General features: G+C 39.6%; 3 protein-coding genes across 3 annotated transcripts; 2 read left to right on the plus strand and 1 right to left on the minus strand.

Annotated features, from left to right (window-relative positions):
- Window positions 1-359: 359 nt before the first annotated feature.
- On the plus strand, window positions 360-1,891 carry LOC124165721 (cuticle protein 21-like). Its single transcript, XM_046543207.1, has 2 exons — window positions 360-389; window positions 998-1,891. The coding sequence occupies exons 1-2, from the start codon at window positions 378-380 to the stop codon at window positions 1,796-1,798; spliced, it is 813 nt and encodes a 270-aa protein (XP_046399163.1). The 5' UTR covers window positions 360-377; the 3' UTR covers window positions 1,799-1,891.
- A 2,617-nt stretch (window positions 1,892-4,508) lies between these two features.
- Window positions 4,509-5,162, minus strand: LOC124165011 (COMM domain-containing protein 3-like). The gene is made up of 2 exons (XM_046542249.1): window positions 4,756-5,162; window positions 4,509-4,682 (listed from the first exon to the last, which is right to left on the minus strand). The coding sequence occupies exons 1-2, from the start codon at window positions 5,080-5,082 to the stop codon at window positions 4,509-4,511; spliced, it is 501 nt and encodes a 166-aa protein (XP_046398205.1). The 5' UTR covers window positions 5,083-5,162.
- A 6,785-nt stretch (window positions 5,163-11,947) lies between these two features.
- On the plus strand, window positions 11,948-14,066 carry LOC124165012 (larval cuticle protein A1A-like). The gene is made up of 2 exons (XM_046542250.1): window positions 11,948-11,959; window positions 13,304-14,066. Exons 1-2 carry the CDS (start codon window positions 11,948-11,950, stop codon window positions 14,045-14,047), a joined length of 756 nt encoding a protein of 251 aa, XP_046398206.1. The 3' UTR covers window positions 14,048-14,066.
- The last annotated feature ends 2,985 nt before the right edge of the window (window positions 14,067-17,051 follow it).

Genomic DNA, 17,051 nt, shown 5'->3' on the forward strand with positions numbered 1-17,051 from the left:
TTTAAAAAAACGGTGAAATTGGAGATTTCGTGGAGAGACAATAACAAGACCGACCTGTTAGGGCAAGCGATTCATGGTCAGCTTTTTCTTGCACCAAAAGGTTAGCCATCGGAGGGTGAAATGCGGTGGGCGCGACCAAGGTCACGCTTGGGCAGGGCGAATCTGAATTCGGGAGGACACAGAAACCCATTAAACAAGATCATCCGGTGGGGAGCATCGAAAAATGTATCAGGGCCACGGCAGCGGGAGTGAGGGATGACTAGGGCGGGGTGGGAAGTCGTAGAGGCGAAAAAAAACGTCGGGAGGAGCAAGTATATAAGCAGGCAGAAGAGCACGAAGAGACATAGCCGTCCTACGACTACCACAGAATCCACACCATGGCAGCCAAGGTAAGTCTCCGGATAACGCACAAAAATTCAGAGACCTTAATTGAGTCCCTCTTAACTCTTCAACTCACCTAGAAACGAGATATCCATCTCCAGTTTCACATATCAAGCCGTATGCTATCAGTAAATCAATTTCTCCTCTAGTAAAATTACTTAAAACAACAATCGACAGCAAAAACATTCAAAAAACGTTCACGGAGCGGAAATTTCAATATTTATTTGTGGTATAGTGTCCTTAAGTGAAGAAAAGGAGTTTGTTCTATCTAGTTATTTGTTTTCCATGAACTGATTTTCACGAATAGTAAATGAAAAACTTTTTTTAACAGAAATACGGTCGTTACATTGAAATATTCTCGAATAGCTGACAGTATTAGGCATTAAAAACGCACATTAAGACCCGCAAGTTCAACAGGATTTAAAAACTGCAGCATATCATTAGCGATCAAGGATGAAAAAATGTATTTTCATCATGAAAAAGGATGTTCGTAAATGACATAGAAACAAGGCAGAGCATTTAAGATGTTTAGATAAAATAGTAAGAGAAATGGGGAAATGGGAAATATATCCAAGCTTCAAATACTAATCATAGAAAATTTGCCCTTTTCCCACAGTTCTTCGTCCTCGCCGCCCTCGTGGCCGTTGCCCAGGGAGGATACATCCCATCCGGCGTCTACAGCGCCACCAACAGCCACGTGATCGCACCCGCAGTCACCAGGGTAGCCGCTCCCCTGGCCTACCACGCTCCTCTGGCCTACCACTCACCCCTTGCTTACCAAACACCCCTGGCTTACCACGCACCCTTCACCTTCGCCAAGGCCGCCGAGGCACCAGCCACCACCACCACACCTGCACCGGCTCCCGCACCAGTCGCCAAGGCTGCCCCTGCACCCGCCGAGGACGAAGAAGTCGACCCCAACCCATCCTACAACTTCTCCTACGACGTGAGCGACGCCGAGACCGGAGACACAAAGACCCAGACTCAGACCCTCGAGAACGGAGTCACCAGGGGCAGCTACACTGTCGTCGACCCTGATGGCATCAAGCGCACTGTCGAGTACACCGCCGACGACGTCAACGGATTCAACGCTGTCGTCAACATGGAGCCATCCAACATTGTCATCCCGGCCCCAAAGGCTAAGGCCCCCGAGCCCGCCAAGAAGGAAGCCCCCGCTCCTGAGCCCGCAAAGCCCGCCGTTAAGGCCGTGGTCGCCCCCGCCTTCTACCACGCCTCTCCCCTGGCTTACCACGCCTCCCCCCTGGCTTACCACGCCTCCCCCCTGGCTTACCACTCTCCCCTAGCCTACCACGCTGCCCCCGTCGCCAAGCTGTCCTACTCCACCGCCAACTACGGCCTCCACCACGCCCCCCTCACCTACGCCGCTGCTCCCCTCCACCAGAAGATCATCTACTAGACTTCTGACTGAACCCCTGATCCAAATAATCAGTGGTACTGCCACCTAAGTTATTGAAAGCTATTTATGTGAATAAAACCTCATACGCAACTTCAATTGGTCTTTCTGATATTATTCCATTACCTTTCCGTCCTGTTTCAATACTCCGCATTTTTTGTCGGTAATAATTGATGGTGAAAGACACAGAAAATTGAAAAAAAAGCATAACATCCCGATGTGAAGGCTGAAACAAAACTTTACCGTCATCCATAGAAAAACTGACCTAAGTTCTTGTCAGGCCTTCTAATAGTAATATCAGCATTGCCAGAGAGGGTTCCAGATACTTATTAATGGATCTAACATTATGGGTATTCAACTCATTGGCTGCGCAGTCTAGCATATAACTCGTCAAAGAGGACTTGACACAAACAAACAAATTACAGATACAATTTAAATAGAATGAAGTAGTGTTGCCTTCTTAGGCCCTGTTTTTATGTCGCAATAAACCGTCGTATCACTTCACCAAATAAAATTCCAAAATAACATTCAACAAACCTATGGTAAAACAGGCGAAAAAATATTCACAAAAACTCCAATCTGATGAATGTATTTCAGGATAAATGGCCTAATTTTCAATATGCTAGTGCCTGTAATATAGGCAAAATGTATAAAACGAATGCTCTATGCACGGCATATTTAGGATAGAGTACATCGAAAGGGTGATCAAAGAAATGTTTTAAATCGTTTACAGGGGTCCTGCTTCTTCTAATACTATCATCAGCGATGCCAGAGAGTGCTACAGATACAGAATGGATCTAAAATTATGGATATTCAACTCATGTGCTGGGTAGTCTATCAGATAACTCGTCAAAGAAGACTTGACACAAACAATAAATAACAAATACAGTTTTTAGGGAATGAAATTATTGTTACCTTCTTTGGCCCTAAATTATCTTCTAGATTTTGTCATTTTAGCCTTTGATTTTGATGCGGTAAATAAATCTACATCTAATTTACTATCGTTGCTGATTTTATAGAGATATGATTTCCATCCCTTTTTAACCTTTACACAATATTTATAAGCGATTTATATCAAAATCACGAAGTTTACACTGGGCCACATTCATCACAGGGGTAGTTTACGTTCGCTGAATAACAATAGCTAATTTATTTAATGAACAGTGGGATTAATAAAGAAGATCTTACTATTAAAAGAAGATAAATCATAAAATAAGTACCACCAGAAACAGAGCTGATGACGTGTGATGCCATTATTACATTTGTTTCTTGACTCATTTCCATTGAACAGCTCCGCTTTCGGTCGCATTAATCATCTCCTATTACACTAGAGTACAGAGTGTCATGTAATAGGGAATTAAGAAGAGAAAATATTTGTCCCTGTGCTAAACAATCTTAAACTTTTGATGTTACCAAAACTTTAAACATAAATATATATACACATATATGCGTGTGTTCATTATGATCTAAGTTAAAACTTATATTTTTGTGCCATTAATATTTAATTATTTTAATTTTTTATCGAAATATTTACCACATGTTAACCTAGCAATGATCTCTATGATGCCATATTTTTGTCAAAATATTATTTATCAAGAGTAGAACATTTTATGTAATTTCTATTCTTTTGCTCTTAAAGGTTTTACCCAGAGCATAATAAAAATATTCATTCTTTCATTCGTACAATGGCAACGGGTTATGAAATAACGTAATCAGTCAAGTGATCAGCTTCACTCTGCGCAGAAGTCCGATGATTCCGAACTGATTGGACGGAATTGCCTTAATATTCTTATTAAAATAATCAACAGTCAAATTTCACCCAAGTGAAAGCAGAGATAAAAAGCTTATTGGTCAAGCTGGAGCCATAAAACTCACCATTTAGGTTAGTGTAACGAGTAGATCTCGAAATATCTCGGCTTACCTGAAAAAAATGAAAGAAAGTCGATAAGTATACAATATTCGATTACGTAAAAGCAATTATAGATTGACTAAAATATATCTCATTAATCAACGAGTTGATATCCGTAGCCACATTCCAAATACGTTAACACGCTATCTCCTCATGTGTGCTATCTCCCAACTTTGAAAATAGGAGCTTGCACTATGCTTAGAACACGCGTTGGTTTACAAAAAATATAAAAACAGCCGGAGAAAGAGCTATGGAAGTTTTCAAAAATTTAAAGAATGCTCCAAATAAGCCTTAAATATTCTTACACTTTTTCTTTCCATCATCTCTCATCATGCTTATCCAGCAAGTGCTTCCCTATTCAAGTAAAATCAATTCATGGTTGGAAGAAAATTACTTTGCTTTTCTACAAAACACACACTTTATTGCCGACTAGTTCCGGTACACTGTACCATTTTAAAGACTAGTGACTGACTAGTGACTTTTCAAGACTAGTGAACCATTTTCAACAGTAGAAGATCACTAGTCTTGAAAATGGTACTGTGTAACGAAACTAGTCGGCATAAAGTGTGTGTTTTGTAGAAAAGCAAAGTAATTTTCTTCCAACCATACAATGGAATTCTACAAAGTAAAGACCCCAAAAATTCAGTGCATAAAATCAATTCATAAAATAAATAACTGTACACGCTAAGCCATACAAACTTCAATCACTCGACACATAATACAACGTCTCATTTATTGGCAGCCGCAAAACACAGCACTACGAAGGGTAGAAAATTCGATATTTTAAGTCCAGTTCACATACAATTAAACATTGGCAGCTCTCTCGATTAATTTTGAAGCTTCTCGCAATTTTCCGACGAGATCTTGCATCTCTTCCAATGTGCAGGCAAACTGCATCTTCTTTTCACCCACTCCGGGTACTTCGGTGACTAAATTAATTAAATACTGAGGACCGGATTTATATTCGAGGTTGCCACTCTTTGTTGCATTATCGAGTATCCAAGTGGAATAGACAATGAGGAGGAAATAATCCAATGCCACTCAGGTGTGCCTGTAACTTGGGCTTGACTATTCCAAACAATTTCAAAATTTTCTCGATACGAGTCTCAAACTCAAGTTTTTTCTCCTCCAATAGAGAACTCAATGATGTGGGATCTGTATCGTGGCGGGTAGCTTCCAGTATTACCGTTAACAACGCCGCATAAGCTGCTTTCCCATCTATATCTGCAAATTGAGACACCCAAGTTTCGCTTAGTTTATCAGGATTGGACAACGCAGCGAGTGATGCTTCTAGTAAACATCGGAATATATCGTCGTCAATTTTTGAGGTCGCAGCAAGCAACTTTAGGCCTTCAGATATTTGATTCGAAATCTCCATTTTATACAGCCACTGAAACACGATTTCATCCGCAGGAAAGTTATGCGCTTTCTTAGAGTTATATATTCATGCTGTACTTCATTTACTAGGCCCAAATCAGAAATTTGCGAACGATACGAAAACCCTTGACTTCTTTGTTGGATAAATTAGAGTAGAGCTCACTCCGGACTAAGCCAGAAGCATGAAAGAAAAGCCACCCATTCAGGATAGGCGATTCAGATCCTAACCTTTAATCACCTGGATCTTCGAAGATATTCATGCGTGCGAAGGCTTTACCCTGGCTTTCCTTATGAGAGATCTTGTCACATTAAGGTTTCTATAACATTCAAAATACGTTTGCCTGGTAAAAATGGCGCTAGAGTGGACTCAAATGGCAGGGTAGTGTTATTACAACAGTAATTATAACGTCTGTAGTGATCAAAAGTGCCCCCATTTACGATCATTTTGATGCATTTGAAAAAACACCCATTCTCAGGAGCGAGTCGAACCCGCGACCATCGGTTTGGCAGGCGAAGACTTAAGGCTCCCACACACCTAAGCGGCCGTGGTGGCGGACTAGGCCGCGCGGCAGATACGCCCGCTGCGCGGGCACCGCTGTGCACACACCTAAGCGACCACGACTAGGGAAATGTTGCACTTATACCGAGAGCGAAAAACCGACCAACTCCGACCATTGTAGAGGTAGATATTTATCCAGCAAGTCCCGTGTAAGTAATCGTTTAATGAGCAATACATTTACGATTTGCCGTAACTTCCTAGACCTAATGCGCTTATATTTGCAGACTTAAGTTCTAATAAGAGGAAACTGAGATATGGATACATTTTATGGCTCATCATTTTTAAACATTAGCCTCAATATAAACTCGTTTTTGAAATATTTTCTGAAATTTCTTCTGGTTTCTGAAATTTTTCGTAAATAAAGGTACCTACATAGTAAAGAAATACGTAGGTACTTCATGGTTCCAATGGTCTACACAAAAGCGTTGTGTTTTTACAGCTAATTGGTCTCTGATGTTTCAATACTATATTTTTTCTATATATTGAGCATATTTGAGCACTTGATTCGCACACATTGTTAATTTCAGGTAGCTAAAATATTGAAATGGCTCAGGCTCGCGAGCGATTTTCAAAAGACAAAAAAAGACTTCAATTGGAAAGTAATGCATGCGTTCTTTGATCTTTTATAAACCGCAAATTGAATTATTTCAATTATGAATCACCATCGGAGAAGGTACCTGGACAACCAATTTTAGCGCTACAATGGGTCGAAATATACTTAAAAATTTCCTCAGGTAATTGTCGTCGACAAAAAAACTCCAAAGCAAAGGGTAAGTCATGCAAATGTTAACAGACACATATTGAGACCGTTTCGTGCTTGCGTAGCCCTAATTCGTCAAGGCAATCCATTGGAAAATTGAAACTTTGTAGGCGTGAGCAAACGCGGCCTGCGGCCAAACTCGACAGGTCGCGTTCGGCCGCCACCACGGCGGCCAACCGCTGCACAGGCCGCGGCCGCGCCCGCTAGGCCGCTCTGGTGTGTGTGAACGCATTGAACGCTACATTGATAGTTGGCCGCGTACCGCGGCCGCCACCGCGGCCGCTCAGGTGTGTGGGAGCCTTAAATCCTGCCTCCACCGAGGCCGGTAAAACTAATTATATAATGAATTATACTTATTGATTCAAAATTAAATTTATACTAATTAACTAATCCGTGATAAAACTTGGTGGTTCAAAGCAGAGACTCGTTTGGATGGGCGATAATTAAGGTCACCCCAGACTACCTTATACATCTATTCAACGCTCTCAAATCTAGCTTTAACCATAAAAATGAAAAAAACCCAGCCTTACATGGCACAACAGAACATCCTTTACAAAAGTGAGTACTTCAGTTAAATCCATGCCTAACTAAGTCTCGACTTCAATGATGTAAGGGCAATTTTCCTTTAAAGATCGTAGGCTTTGCCGGAGAATACTATGGATAAAATCTTCTCAAGTTCGGCATCGGGTAAGGCTGTTTAAGGCCAACGTTTCGATGAGATACTCCCTCATCGTCATCACGGCTAAGACTGATTAGTCAGTCCGTCAGTGAAAGCCCTGATGAAAGCGAGTTTCACGTCGAAACGTTGGCTTTAAACAGCCTTTCCTATAACACAATTTTCCGCATCTCTAAAACACAATATTCACTAATATAAATTAATTTCAAAATGAAAAACAAATTTTATTGCAAAATATTCACCAAAATATCGTGGTATTTCACGATTCTCACGCAAACTACATTTCGATCCGTCCCTTCGCCATTAATGCCCTTCTACACGTACGTTACCAAAATCTCACTATTATGGATCCGCCAAACTAAAGCAATTTTCCGTTTTCACAGAAAGCAATCTGGTAACAATGTTGAGCCCCAAACATTCTCCTTGCACCCATTACACTGTTCCAACAAACCACGAAAAATATACCGTATTTAAAATATGCCTTCCATTATTAGTAAACGGTCATTTAGATTTACACTCCTAAATACCATTGAAGAGATGTGGTAAATAAAAAAAAATTGAAAAGAAGATTAAAAATTCTAATTGGATATAAATTGCAATGGACTTTCTCAATCCATCACATCATTTCCGCGGGCATTACTCTTGCAAATTTAAAGCCATTTATTGCGCAGATGTAATTTACCAATACCAGAAAGATCAAATTGCTATGTGATAGCAATAGAAAATTATTGCCAGGTTTTTCACAAGGACAACTTGCACAATACTTTAACGTCCTAAACAGCTATTGTCATTATCTCCTGTGCAAATTTCCTTCCAAGCTACATATATGTAAAGCCTGCATGTTTAAATGAAAAAAAATTTCCAAGCAGTGTTATATTATGAAGGTACGCTAAATTTTTAATCATGAATTTAATTAACATACTATTATAAAACGTTTTTATCAGGGATGGACGGATCCAGGATTTTTATCGGATCCAGATTCGGATCGGATCCTTGATTTTCGGAGCCGGATCTTTCGGATCGGATATTTTCGGATCCAAATGCATTTTCAAATTCCTGACGCTGAGATTCCCCCGATGATTGTTCAATCTCTTGGAAGAGTCACACTATGTGCCAGTCGTATTTTGCCTTTTTTATTTTCCACGGCTGAAATTCTCCTACGTAAGCTCTGCGAGAGCTTTCAAACAAAACGGTTCATCTGTAGCCAAGAATCGCATTCGAAGGCGCATTTGAAGAGAGAATCGGAACTCTTTCCACCCCTATGGGGCGTTGCATTCACTGAAGCTATTATTCAAAATTTCGGATCCAGATGCGATGTCTTCCGCGACTTTGGATCCGATGTATCCGATGAAGGGCAATATCCGCGGATATTTGGATCCGAGGTATCCGATCCGACCATCCCTAGTTTTTAGATATTTTCCCTAAATTCACCAAGATATATTCGTATGAAAGTGAGATGACAATGAAAATTAAGAAAGGACGTATTTAATATTGTTAAAGGAAGAGAGTAAGATTTTTTTAAGCTCAATACATTTAAAGTAAGATTTAAAAATGCTGTCATCGATAAATTAGCATTTAGCGAAAGAGTTAAGATGAAGCCACTCTTGTCGAGTGAAATCTTGTTTTATATTCGCGCAAGATATATTACGCCATATTGGTTGACGTAGGGAGGGTGGCTCCTGGCAGACGCCGCCCGCGACAAGAATGGAGAAAATATAGGCCGGCCCAGTTTCCAGATCGTGTGTTATAAATGACTTATAAGGTTAGCAAAGAGCGGAATGATAATAAAATCCATAATCTGCTTTGAATAACAAAAAGCTGCACTAAATTTTAATATTGTGCGAAGTTAAAGGAGCAAATTATGAAGGATACAGATAGTTTAGAGAAAAAGTTTACATTGAGTAGAAAATGTCAACATAGGTATTTAAAGAAATAAAGATTTTCTATTCGATTAATTATTTTTTATTTAATTTTTAATACCCACTCAATATTTTATTTACATAATCAACAGTGTCCGGCGATATCTGGTGGAAATGTTTTATATCCATGAGAATAAACTAAAATTATAAACACCAACACAATTTTATTATCTAAGCACACTACGTGTCGAAGCCGGGTCGGTACTTAAGTAAATAAAATTGTGTGGAATTTTACCATTTTAGTATATTCTCAATTTATTATTCCTCGTTTATAATCAGTTTATAATTTTTCTGGCTTGAGTAGTAGAGGGATAGAGTCCTCGCCAATAAAACCGATGGTCGCAGGTTCGAGTCCCGCCTAGGTATGTTGCCCCTATCCAGAGCATGGATGTCTGTAATCGTCAATCGTTGTTATACGTTAGTTTCCTTGCAGAAAAGGAATGTATATGCAGAGAAGGAATGTAAACTACACTAAAAGGAAGTAGTTTTCCAGCCACTCAAAATATAAAAAAATAACTCATAGAAAAAAATATCATAAAAACATAATATAAAACCTATCCCTTACCATTTAGAGGTTAAAAACACAAAAAAGTAACTCTAGATATGCTTTCAAAGCAAGACTTAGTTGATTCAGAGCGATTCTGGTCTATAACTGAACTAATTGAATTAAAAAAACTTGGCCCCATAAAAATATACTAAAGTGGTAACTTAAACATTTTATGACAAAAATATTGACAAATTAAAACATTTGGAAGGTCAACATAGAAGAATATTTTATGCCAGGTTTATAATTCCCTCGGTGGAAAAAGTGCAGAAACTCTAAATTACCATTCATTCGAGCGACGCTCTTAATCCAAGTCTGCAAATGCAAAGCTAGACATGATTTCCATATCCAGTATTTTGGGAACAAGATAATTTATGCAAGACAGTTTTCAGTGTTGAGATGGCTTTAAGAACCCAATATAAAGGCCACGAATAAAGCGCATAAGGAATTTTGTGAAAGAAAAAAAATTAAAACACGATACAAGGAGTATCATACATTTGTTCTTATGAGTTTCACACTATGAATTTTTGTATCTGCCAACCAAGCAGCCATGTAGAGGTGCTGAGATAGGCCGAGAGAAGAGTAATATGGAAATCTCAAAATACATCTAGGGGCTTTTAACATACATTGATGATGAAACAGTAATCCTATTCCTTAAAATAAAGCAAACAAACGCATCATTCATTTAGAAGCACATAGAATCAATGAAACGAATCATTTAACGGATCGTTCCGTTTCCCAATGGCTGCACTTTCTTAGTACATGACTCGAGATGTTTGATAGTCTAGGAAGAATGCGAAAGATTCTAATTCAGCGGGGAGCCGCCTTTAAAATTTCAAATTGAATTTAGATACAGCTTCAATTAAAGTACATCTCAATTAGGGACGTACTGAAAAATATTCCGGCTAATTACGTAGGTATTTAATGCCACAAAGAATTAATACAGTGTAACACACAGTCACCTTGGGAACTGAAGAGATACCATACCACCATCGTCTCAGATTGAAACTGAAGTTAATCACGACGCCATGAAAATTCGTCTTAAGTCTTAAGCCACCAGCCTTAAGTGGGATTTTAAAAATGCATTTCGAAGTATTTTCGCAGGGGAAATTAATGAGGCAGGATAAAAAGCTCCTTCTTCAGGGAAATTCGGGAAAACTAGCATAAAATACGTGAAAAAAAGATTTTTTTAAATTTAAAAAGGACGACAATTGCTGCAAATGATGGCGTATGATAAATAAAAAAAAACACACATTTGTGCTATTTACAGTCTTACAACGCTTGATGAAGAATTATTGAAATACCTCGGCGAAGAAAAAGGGAAAAACATGAAAAATTACAAGCACTGGTAGAAAAATCGAGTTTATTCCAAGTAAATCACTTAAAAAATAATTTTCAATAAGGAAAACTCCACTATAAATATTATTTGGTGTACCCATGATGAAAGAACACAAATAGTAATTTCCTCACTTTTTAATTCCAAAACAATACAACCGACCCAGGTGTCAGAACATTGCGTCATTTTCGTGGTTTCGAACGTCCAACGATCAAGCCTGAAACAATTTTATGTTGGTGTACCTCGTCTGTAGTGTATACTATTTCGAAGGTCAATAATTCCAATATTAATACTAATAAGAGTGTCAGAAAAGTAGAGGTTGAATCCAGTATTTTTTTATTTCCATGCTAGTTTTAACACTAAGAGAAATAAAACGCTAAAGATAGAATAAAATAACATAGATGAAGGAATAGAAAAGGTAAAAGAATGAGGCATCGAGAATACGCGGTACGAGAAGTGACAAAATAAACACAATTAAGGGTAAACAACGAGTATAAAGGGATCCATTACGGTGCTTCAACGTACAGAGAATACATGACAGAACCATCTTAAGTCAGATTTACAATTCCCTCCATGGAAAATAAATAAAAATATGAAATTGTACATTACCATTCATTCGCACAATTTTACAAATTACCCAGTGATTATGACCAGATCATAATTAAAGAGGAACCAAGAAACTAAGCGAGATAAAATTTTAATGGCGATAAGTATAAATGAGCCATAAATCTTCGGACGAGCCATAAAGATGAGAGAGATTCCTCCAATTTTTATTTTTTACTCCCGAAAACCCGCGGACCCCGATAGGCATACATTGATTTCTTTCAGACCAAGGACGATTACTGGGCTGGGCATGTACGGAAAACCGGTGTGAAATAAAGGCGGCAGGCGTCACTGGAGTTGAAATTGAGACAAGGGGCATCGATGAAGATGAAAAACACGGGGGAGGGTGGGTGGGGCCAAGGATTGCCCCCCCACAGCGGGCGGAGGCTAAGACGCCACAATCATATATAAATGGCTGAGACGGCACGAAGAGACACGGCAATCAGCTACCAACTCCCAAGGAATAACTATGGCAGCCAAGGTGAGTTACCGTAGGCATTTAGCCTCCGCCACATCAGCTAAACTTAATTTGGGTGCGATAGTCCAAGTAACTTAAAATATACTCTCCCGCTAAAATTTTAAAGGCTCCTAAGGAATAAACCGGTGGACCATTACTTAGTTTACCGTAAGTAATAACACCGACAGAAGCATTTAATATGGCCTACACTTGTCGGAAAGTTTGTTGAAGTCCGAGGTTACATTGCTGAGAGAAATTACCACTTTGCAAGTCCTCATTGCTAAATTAAAGTTTTCTTAAAATTCCTTGGATTAACTACCTTTTCGGTTATCCATTGGTAGGATTTTTAACATATTAGCCTACATTTTAAGAAGGAATACGGTCAGTGACGCAGCAGTACATGAGGATGTCCAGCTGACCAAAATCGGATTAAGAATCCGAGCCAGAGAGAAATTGTCAAACCTAGGGATGAGTGAATTAAGTTTTAAAGATAGATATCATAAATTTGACCGAGTATGGAAATAGAATTTGATGAATTAGGCTACTCATGAGTGCCGGGTGAACTGCAACACGAATTTCTTTTTCATTTTGATATCCACTTATCATACCCAACGAAAGAAAATTTCTGCTATTTGCATAAAAACGGTAAACAAAGAAAGGGATTTTTTTATATTCTTAGCGTAAAGGACAAGACATCGAAATATGAAGAAATGCGTATGTTTAAAACGATCGTTTACAGGTTACTTTACAGTTCTAAATATTATCAAGATATACAACTCATTGAGTAACATATTTCTGAAGATAACTAGAAATGGTGACCAATTATATTCAATTCGAAGGTTCATTGATTGTATAAGGCATAATTTAACCATATAAGGTTGGGTTTAAGACATGAGCAATTTAAGATAAGTATATCGAAGCCAATTTTCAGAATACTAATGATTCCAAATTGGGGGTCATTCACAACAAGTTAGTGGGAAAAATAAACATAGAATACTGACTCATTTTTAATTGTGTGTTATTCCATTTAAATTTCTCTTTGCGTATAATACTTAACGCCATATGATTATTACTATCCGTCGAAACGCGGGTCGCTCTTGTATTTAAAAAAGATGTCATATGAGTAGAAGTTCTCCAACCAAGAAATCTCAAATATCAAACACGTCGCCAATGGCTATGATGCCTTAAATGGTTGCGCGTCTGCTAGAAAGTGGGATCACGAAACTATGCATAAACATTATAGCTCCACATAACGCGAGCGAGAGGGAAAATACACGTGGATGTAAAGGTTTGGTCATGCATTAGATAAATTGTCCATTTAAACCAGAATAATTCTAGCAACACTTATATTTGTGATTTTCGTCACAGTTCTTCGTCCTCGCCGCCCTCGTGGCCGTTGCCCAGGGAGGATACATCCCATCCGGCGTCTACAGCGCCACCAACAGCCACGTGATCGCACCCGCAGTCACCAGGGTAGCCGCTCCCCTGGCTTACCACGCTCCTCTGGCCTACCACGCACCCCTTGCTTACCAAACACCCCTGGCTTACCACGCACCCTTCACCTTCGCCAAGGCCGCCGAGGCACCAGCCACCACCACCACACCTGCACCGGCACCAGCCCCCGCACCCGCCGATGAGGACGACCAATCCGACCCCAACCCCGCTTACAACTTCTCCTACGACGTGAGCGACGCCGAGACCGGAGACACCAAGACCCAGAGCGAGAGCATGGAGAACGGCGTCACCAAGGGCAGCTACTCCGTCGTCGACCCTGATGGCGTGAAGCGCACTGTCGAGTACACCGCCGACGCCGTCAACGGATTCAACGCCGTCGTCAAGATGGAACCAGCCGACATCGTCATCCCGGCCCCCAAGGCTAAGGCCCCCGAGCCCGCCAAGGAGGAGGCCCCCGCTCCTGAGCCCGCAAAGCCCGCAGTCAAGGCCCTGGTCGCCCCCGCCTTCTACCACTCCTCTCCCCTGGCTTACCACGCTCCCCTCGCCTACCACGCTGCCCCCGTCGCCAAGCTGTCCTACTCCACCGCCACCTACGGCCTCCACCATGCCCCCCTCACCTACGCCGCCGCCCCCCTGCACCAGAAGATCATCTACTAAGCATGTGAAGTGATAAACCTATTCTGCCAACCTCTTCTGATAATCTGAATGTTTATTTATGATTAAATAAATTATTTCAAGCATCATTCACTGTTTAAATCTCTTGTTACCTTAGTTCATAACGCAGACGATAAACCCGCTCCCTTGACCTTAGATTTTAGTCTGCAATAGACTCAGTAGCCACGTCAGTGATATTAAACTTATGATTACTTCTCAATGAAAAAATATGTTTCTGAATTTATACGCTGTATTGTTTTCACTGATCCCGCTAAACCTGGAAATTGCGGTCCAGCAGAAACGCTGTGGAGCGAGTAGAAAAAAACCTACTAGGAGGCCACGGAGGTATTAAGCATTTCTATGATCAAATCAACGTCAGTGGTATTAAAAACACGACTACTTTTTAAGCGAAAAATATGTTTCACTAAGTAGTGTTACTGAATTCATACTCAGTACGATTCCCTAATCATTATTATAACGGCAAAGAGCAACATTGATGGCGACTGAATAAAATAATGATTCTATTAACTTGATGCCCAACAATCGGATTTAGAATTAGAGAGTTAGTAATACTTGTACGTACTGCCCTTACACTGTGCTTCTTGTTGCGAAATTAATTCTGACCAGACACATTAGAAATTTGAAATATCTAGAACAGAAAACGAAACAATATTCTTGGCTCAAACATTATTATTGAAGTGAAGGCGGAGTAATCAACCAGGAAATTAAGGGTCCAGCAAAAAATCTGAGAAATGTGCAGATAAAGGCTTTGGGAGTCCACGGGAGTGTAAAAATACCTCACCATGTCCATGTGAACATCAGAGGTATACGAACTACTTCAAGATCGAAAAAATATTTGGCTAATTATTGCTTCTGGAGTCATATGCGGAATTATTCTAAGCGAATTATTTCAACGGCAAATTGTATTGATGGAAACTGAATAAAATAATAAATGCACTTACTTAATGTCCAATTTTTGGATTAAGAGTTTTAGAGAGAGCAATAACTACACCCTTGCACCGGTTTTTCATATGATCCGTATTACGCCGTTAAAAGGATACCCATATACCACCTATCTCCTGTTCGTTACGAAATACTTAAGATGAATATTTTCAAGAATCAATAATTGTAATTGCTTACAACATTTACGGAATGTTCTTACCTTTTAAAACCCAGCCTGTAAGCCGAAGTTACCCTCGCATCCACAGCTGTGTTTTCTGTCCAATTCAACCTCCGTACCGGGATTAAAGAAACTGTGACCGTCTCCGTATTGATATTATTGTTTGACTAAATATTCCATCCCAATTCCCAGAACCTCGATTCTTAACAAACACTTTCAATAGAAACCTGTACGAATTACGCGAACTTTGATCAGTAAATCCGACCGTTACTGAAGCGAAATGCTACACACGGTCATTCATAACCCATATTTTGCATTTAAATTTGTTTTTGTGAAAAGATTAAGGGAAAACTATTCAGCATTCTAACACAAGATCATTTACAAACACTCTTAAAACTAAAACTTAAACCGCCAAACTTCAGTACCGATGTGAATATTTATTTATGACAAAATTAATATTAAAGTTTTATATGCTATGGAAATTTTTCCTTCCATCCATTTAATAACACTTTGGAATCCGCCAACCCTGGTACGCCAAGGTTAGGCTGTCGTCCAATGCATGTATGTTGTCAATGCGATTCAACATTTCTCCATGATTTAATCAATGGGCAAAATCACTTCATATTCCCTTACTATTTTTGTTTCCCTTGGCTACTAACCGAAAATTTTTCGTTTACGCGTTAAAATACATGCACCCCGAAGATAAGCCAGCTATATAGAAGCTAAGCTGGCCAAAAATCCTTGTAGTCTTAAGTATTGATAAATTAATGAAATATTTTGCGATTTGTGTATTTTTAAGATGCAATGAAACTTATTTACGATGATTAAGTCCACAATACTGTTCACCATCACTGGTCAACAATCCTAGGATTGGTTTGACGCAGCTCTCCACTCAGTTCTCCTATCAGCTAATCTTTTCACTCCTACGTATTTCTTATCTTTCACATCTCTCTTTACTTGTTCCATATATTTTGCTCGAGGTCTTCCTTTTCCATTCTTGACTTCCACCTGTCCTTCGACGATTGTCTTCATCAGGCCATTATGTCTCAAGATGTGGCCTATAATGTTGTTCCGTCTTCTTATTAAGGTTTTCATGAGGCTTCTCTTCTCTCCTGCCCTTCTTAGGACTTCCTCGTTACTAACTCGGTCGATCCATTTGATTTTCATCATTCTTCTGTATCACCACATTTCAAAGGCCTCTATCCTTGCTTTCTCCGCTGCGGTCATTGTCCATGCCTCACTTCCGTATAGGAGCATACTCCAGATGTAGGTTCTTATAAATTGTTTCTTTACTTCTATATTTAAGTTTCCCGCTGTAAGCAGGTCTCTCTTTTGGTGGAATGCTCTCTTTGCCTGGGCAATTCTGCTGATAATTTCTTTCTTGCTTCTCCCGTCACTAGTTATCTTGCTTCCCAAATAACAGAATTCATCCACTTCTATCAGTTTTTGCCTCCCTATTTTAATGTTGGTCTTGACTTCTTCTCTTCTGCTGCATACTAAGATCTTGGTTTTCTTCGTGCTTATTTTCAGTTGATATCTACTCATTACCCTATCCATATTAGCCAGAATATTTTTCAAATCCTTCTCTGTTTCTGCTATAACGGCTATGTCATCGGCAAATCTTAGCATGGAAATTTTTTCTCCATGGATATTCACTCCCAATTCCTTTTCTTTGATTTCATTAATGGCTTTTTCAATGTAAACGTTGAAAATTATGGGTGACAATGTACAGCCTTGTCGCACTCCTTTCTTAATTCTTGCTTCTTCACAGCTGGGCCCTGATAATATCACGGCTACTTGGTTTCTGTATAAACTGTGGATGATTCTTCTGTCATTATAAAGAACCCCAATTTCCTTTGGGATTCCAAGCATTGTGCTCCAATCCAC

This window comes from Ischnura elegans, chromosome 9, assembly GCF_921293095.1.
Source record: "Ischnura elegans chromosome 9, ioIscEleg1.1, whole genome shotgun sequence".
Classification (NCBI taxonomy): domain Eukaryota; kingdom Metazoa; phylum Arthropoda; class Insecta; order Odonata; family Coenagrionidae; genus Ischnura; species Ischnura elegans.

Bases quoted from the DNA above. Each gene is read 5' to 3' on its own strand.
- LOC124165011 (XM_046542249.1), bottom strand. From the start codon at position 5,082: ATGGAGATTTCGAATCAAATATCTGAAGGCCTAAAGTTGCTTGCTGCG. The intron at 4,683-4,755 runs GCACACCTGAGT...AATGCAACAAAG, and splicing joins TAGTCAAGCCCAAGTTACAG to AGTGGCAACCTCGAATATAA.